The sequence below is a fragment of the Rissa tridactyla genome, chromosome 8 (assembly GCF_028500815.1).
Source record: "Rissa tridactyla isolate bRisTri1 chromosome 8, bRisTri1.patW.cur.20221130, whole genome shotgun sequence".
In the NCBI taxonomy this organism is placed as follows: domain Eukaryota; kingdom Metazoa; phylum Chordata; class Aves; order Charadriiformes; family Laridae; genus Rissa; species Rissa tridactyla.
In genome coordinates this window covers 10,245,448-10,251,447 of record NC_071473.1, presented here as the reverse complement: position 1 = coordinate 10,251,447, position 6,000 = coordinate 10,245,448, and the positions used below count along the sequence as shown (strand labels likewise).

At 48.0% G+C, this 6,000-nt stretch overlaps 1 protein-coding gene across 2 annotated transcripts in view; it reads left to right on the top strand.

The window, feature by feature from the left end:
- Positions 1-393: 393 nt before the first annotated feature.
- Positions 394-6,000, top strand: part of XYLT1 (xylosyltransferase 1) — a 204,887-nt gene continuing 199,280 nt past the window's right edge. For both annotated transcript variants that reach the window (XM_054210998.1, XM_054210997.1), the window contains exon 1: positions 394-812. In XM_054210998.1, the coding sequence (XP_054066973.1) occupies positions 585-812 (228 nt within the window). In that variant the 5' untranslated portion in view covers positions 394-584. The remainder of the gene's footprint in view (positions 813-6,000) is intronic.

The following is a 6,000-nucleotide window of genomic DNA, read 5'->3' as shown; positions in this document are numbered from 1 at the left end:
AATAATTAACGATAGTAAAAGGGAGGATTCTCCTCCACAGGGGAATCGTCGCTCGGTCGGGCGCGGGCAAAGGCAGCAACCGGGCGGGAGGCGACGGGCGCGAGGCGGCACCTGAGGTGCCGCCTCGCGCCCGTCGCCTCCCGCCCGGTTGCCGCCCGCCGGCGCGCGGCAGCTTTCCCTCAGAAGATGGCAGTCGCCGCCCGCCCCGCCGCCGCCGCCCGCCGTGAGGAACGGAGCCGCCCCGGCCCGGCCCCTTCCCCTCACGCAGAGCCCGGGCTCGTCCGCCCGCCCGCCCCGGCGGCGGCAGCCCCCCGCTCCCGCTCCTCCTCCTTCCTCTTCCTCCACCAACCCCACCCCTCGCCCCGGGGCTGGCCCGGCCGTGGGTTGCCGCGCCGCCAGGGCTCCCCGCCGGCTTCCCCATCCCCGCGCACACCTCCTCCGCCCTCCCTCCTTTCTTCCCTCCCTCCCTCTCTCCTTCCCCACCTCCGCCCTCCTCCTGCTGACGTCTGGCTCTGCCCGGCTGAAAACTCCGTGCCGCGGCGGATGCGGCGGCTCTCGGGAGCGCGGCGGCGGCAGCAGCGAAGATGGTGGCCGCTCCGTGCGCCCGGCGGCTGGCACGGCACTCCCGCTCGGCGCTGGTGGCGGCGCTCACCGTGCTGCTCCTGCAGACCCTCCTCGTCTGGAATTTCAGCTCCCTCGACGCCGGCGAGGAGCAGCGCGGCGGCGGCGGCCGCGAGAAGCGAGACCGCGGCGGGGACCAGCGGGCGCACCCGCAGCGCCGGGGACCCGCCGCCCCGCACGGCAAGGCGATGGTAGGCGCGGGCGGGGGGCGGCGGCGGGAGGGGGAGCGGCTGCGCCCCCGCCTCACGGCGTTTCTCCGCCGAGGGAGGGCTGCCCGCGAGGCGCGGGGAAGTTGGGGCGAGCGAGGCGCGGTGGCCCGGCGCTGGTGTGCCCCCACCCGGCCTGGGCGCAGGTGGTGCCGCGGTGCGGGTCCGGTCCCGCCGCGTGGGCTCCCGGTGCCCCCGGCAGGGCCAGCGGCGGAGGGGCCGTGCGGGGGAGCGCCCCGGGGCCGCGGCGCAGCGCCGGGAGATGCATCAGCCGGATCCGCTCCTCTGGCCAGTGCCACTTCGGCGCCGCTCGCCTCCGCAGCGGGCATCCCAGCATCCCGAACTTAGCTGGAGATATCGCCTGCCCGATACCCTGTTCCTAAGGGTTTATTTTACTGCTACTTTGTTTTTTCCACCTGAAAACCGCACAGGCGCTATTCTGTATTGCACAGCTCTATCGAGCCCGGTAGGTGACAGGCAATGAAATCTAATTCAATCATTTTATTTACCGCTGAAAACTCAAGGATACTGAAACTGTGCCCTCGCGCTCTATCTCTTATCGTTTTCTTTTGCAAACTCACAAGTTTTCATTTAACTGACTCAGGCCTGGAACCGCAAGGAGTTACAAAGCTTGCCCTATTGTCAGTTGCATTTCTGAATTTTCTAATAGGCACGTGAAAAGGCAAATTATCAATGTTCTCGATCAATTAATCTAAACCTCTGAAATCCGTGTTGGCATGTACCACTGGTATGTAGTATTTTTCAGCTCAAGAGAAGCTTCCTTTGGTTTTCATTTAATTCTTTTAGCAGTATGCTTATGTTAAATAAGTGTTGTCTGTTAAAGTATGCATGTATATTTATGTCTGTTTCTCTGTTACTGTTTATTTCTTGAGAGAGAAAGCAAGAGCTTTGACTTTTTGGTGTTTTGGCCACAGAAAGGTTGCAGAGAACTGTGCCCTAAGCATATGAGTGCCCTGACACTAACATCTGGGACACCTTTTCTGAAAGGTAGTACATACCTATCCAGTGTGTGCAGATCCTGCTGTGCTTTCTAGATGTGAAAATTAAAATTTTTGCTTGCTGAGTGCAGTTTTTGTTTCTACACATTATCTTGTCCTAGTACTTGTTGTGTTCATAAATGTAACTATTCAGGCTCCGGTACTTTGCCCTTTGTCTCTTTTCCTACCTGTCTTGTCTTTAATTCTTCTCCAGCTTTTTTTCGTTCTTGGCCTCTCCAGTGTAGGTTATCGAAGGCAGGGGTGTGCCGGTACCTGGGCAGGTACTGGCAGGGGGAGGGTTGGGAGGGTGCAGGCTGTGGCTACAGCCCCGCTCCCCAGCCCTCCAGGCTTTCTAGGAAATAATCCTCTTCTGTGGGCTCTGGGGCAGTGTCAGAACAAGTACTGTTAGCAGTTGTCCTACAAATGTCCTGGCACAGCGTCTAGTTTGCGCCTGGTGCATTGGAACAAACGCTGAGTTTGGGGCTGAGAGCTGATAGTTTCCCTGCTGGTGACACACAGACGTAGAATATGATTATTTTGATGCTGGCAGTAATGAATGACGCCTTTGTGCATACAGATTTGATCAAAGACCTAAAGATGGAGCACTGCGGTTCCGAGTAGAAAACATGTTTCAAAACACATGCTGAGTGTACCTATTTCCCTCTCGTTATCTAAATAACTATTATGGATCACACTGGGCTGTCCCGCAATGTCTGACATTGGTATTAAAAAACCCCACAATGCTTAAGACAAGTGACAGTTTGCTTTGTCAAGATGTGATTTGGCAATACTTCTTCAAGATGACTATAGTACTTGTGGCTTTACTTAACCTATACACTGGGAAGTGGCCGCCATCCCTAAAATTACTTTGTCAGAATACAAAACCCCACACTTAAACATCCATCTATTGATTAAAATGTATGCTTGGTGGAAAAGTGATAGGGAAATTGGATTTGTGTGGATATCTGCCTTAACAAACTGACAGCTTGCTTAAATTGGTAGGTGAAGTTCCCAGGCACTCCTGACATGCAAATGTTGATTTATTGAATCCTACCTATGTTACTTGTCTCAGAGGCAGGCCCAGTTTTCATTTCAGACTCAATTCATGAGGAAAATCTCTGTTTAATGGAATATAGAATCAGTGTGAAAGAGTATTTTTTTTATGTTGCTTTGTTTCCACATTGCAATATAACTTATGTATTGCCTGAGCAAAGTTATTATCCTTCTTAATCCAAGTTTCCCATAGTTTGTGTATATCAGATTGTTTTGCAACAGTTGGAAAAGGTGATGGGTGTGAATACAGTAATCCCATTATATCCAAGTGACTTTGGGTTAAGCGTGTCTGAGAGAACCTGCAAGGATTTTTCTAAGATTTCTGTCTTGGATTTTAACCAAAAAAGAATATTAATTTTAATGTGTCTTTGGTCTGTTAATGAAGTGGTGTGTTTAATCCATCTTTGGGGAGTATTTTCTCAAAAGGCTGATAGAAGTTTGTCTGTGATGTAGTACCTGATTGCTCTTTTTCGCTACGAAGAGAGCCTTTAACACACGAATGCCCTGATAGCTGCCTTTACAAGAGCCTTTATACTAAATAAGGTTACACAAACCAGATTTTGGACACCTTGCAGAAGATAGCGCTTCTCAAACCTCTGTCTGAAAGTTGCTATCTGAAGTTACAGTGTCTTTATTTATCTTGTTTTTTCTTTGTCTCTGACCAATGTACAAGACTAAAATGGTGGTATGTATTTTACTTTACTGAGCTGGACATAAGTAGCGTGAGGATTTGGTAATTTGTTTCCGTGGGGAAAACAAAAATGCAGTCCTTTGAACCAGGTGTTTAAGAGGTATTTAGACTTTTATTAAATGCTGTCAGATAACGTGTAATAAGCAATTTCATTTGAAAAATGAAATTACATCGTACTGTAGTAAAAAATGTTGTAGTAAAATGTAGTAAAAAATGCCACTGTACCTATGCATAATTGAATATGAATTGCCAACTTGGCAGGAAGAAACAATTTTGAGTTGAGCTATTTTGCAACTGAAAACGTTTACTGTGCTAGATCCCCTGGCCAGCTACATCTGGAGCTTTCATTACTCATAAGCAGTTTCCTGCAGTTGTTCCACATTTAATTAAACCAGGTTATAGATATCTTTAAAGAAGTATGAATTGTATCGGTAGCGATGACTTCAGTGGGTGCTTGTAATGTGTACCATTTTTGCAGCTGTTCATCACCCTTTGCACAAGCTTTATTAATTCAGCAAAACTCAAGCATCGAAAGCAAGCGAGAATTAAACTACTTTCTGAGAACAGGTTGAATTTTCTGTAAGGGTCTTTATCTTTGAAAAGTATGCAACAGCTTTTTGCGAAATACCGTAAGCATGCAGCTTACTCTCAGGCTTTTTTAATGCAGCCTGCTACCGATGGTGGAAGGGGCTTGTTGTGTGTTGGGAGCCCAAAGGGAGGAAGAAGGAATGCAAATCCCCGCTTCAGGGCTGCTGGTGATGAGAGGGATGTGACAGCAGAGCATCTGCTGTGGTCTTAGCTCACACCCAGTGTTGCACTGAGAGGCAGTTGTGCATTGCAGTGATGTGCTCACGTTACCCAGCTGTGGCCTCTGCCTTGGCATTAGGCATTGGATGCAATGGCTGTGGGTACGTAATGCTCCTTTGTGCCCCGTGGCACTGTTGGGTTTTCATTACTGCCTGTTTTGCCATAAAGCAAAAATGCCAGTGCATTGTTACTGTGTCAGCTGAGTGAAATATAGCTCTTGCCTGCTGGTGTGGGATCAAAGCATTTCTTTAGTCTGAAATTTTGTGTATTCATTTTAGAGAGATGCGTGTTTCTTTCAGCATGAAGCTGTCAAAGGAACCAAACATAACTATCGATAGCTCAAAATGTTCAGAACTGTAAAATGAAAAGAAAGTGTTGTGTGTTTGGGGACAGTGAGGATTATCTGTTTTAACTCCAAGCGAAAGGTAAGCTAGGGAGGACAGTCCTGAGGATCACTAGTGCCTCTCCTCCTTATTTTCATTTCTTTAGTGGGGAATGTGGTATTTCTTCTCCTGGGAATGTGGAGAGTGAGGCTGGGTCTGCTACTCCACAGGCTGGTCAGCTGAATGTGCTCAAGCAGGTTATATTTCTTCTTGCTTGTTCCTCCTGGCTCACTTATGTGATGCATGCTGAGCTCCCCCAAGTTAAATATGCAAGAAGCCAGAAGTTATTATAATGTGTGCCCAAACTCTGTAATACCTCTTGGTTGCTGAAACTAGGAAAGGCATCTGTCTGCTACTCTACTCAACACTAACAGCTATGAAAACTGTGATCAGTTGTTGTAACTGAATACAAAGTAGCAGCAACTCCATAATGCTGTAGAAAACTAGGGGAGTCATACAGGAAAGAAAACCCATGAAACTTTACTCCACTTTCTCTGGAATCCATCCATCAAATATTTTCTCCCACCTTTTCCAAATGCTTCCCCAAAGTAAGAATGGTGCAGAGTTCACCTTGCGTATCAAGCAGAAGCTTGGTGTTTTTTCAGGTTTGGAAACAAGAGAATTTTCTTTTGAAGAGTATCTGCTCCTATAATGTTTAGATTCTGCAGGTGGATTCCCAGCGCTCTTTTGCCAGAAACAAACACGCAGCCTGGACCTACCCTCTGCCAAGCATCAGTGCGTTTTCCATGTGGGAGGTACTTAACAAATGAGTTTCTGCACAGTGCACAGGTTTTAGTATAGCCCATGGATTAAAGCATAGCTTTGTACTGGGGCGGTAGCAAGGTGGGCGTCGAAGGAGTGAGCTCCTGCCTTGGCTAAGGAACTGGGCTTCCACTGGAAGACTCTCTGTAGTTGCTGGGAGTTTACTCTACAAAGTTGCACTTAAACATAAAATAATTTGTTAAGCTTCAGAAAACAAGAGAGACTGCAGGAAAAAAAAGAATTATTTCACTCCTGATTTATCCTTTTTGCTTAAATTGGTGCATGCATGGGTTCCATATATTATGACACAACCAGATGATACCTATTTAAACATCTCTTCCCGTAAGTGGCTTGTTGATGTAGACATGTGGCCTCATTAATTTCAGCTCTGAACAGAAGAAATGTTTTCAGGAAAAAGTCCATATCTGAAAGGTGTAAGGGAGTTTGATATGAGCTAATTGTTTACATGTTAAACTTCA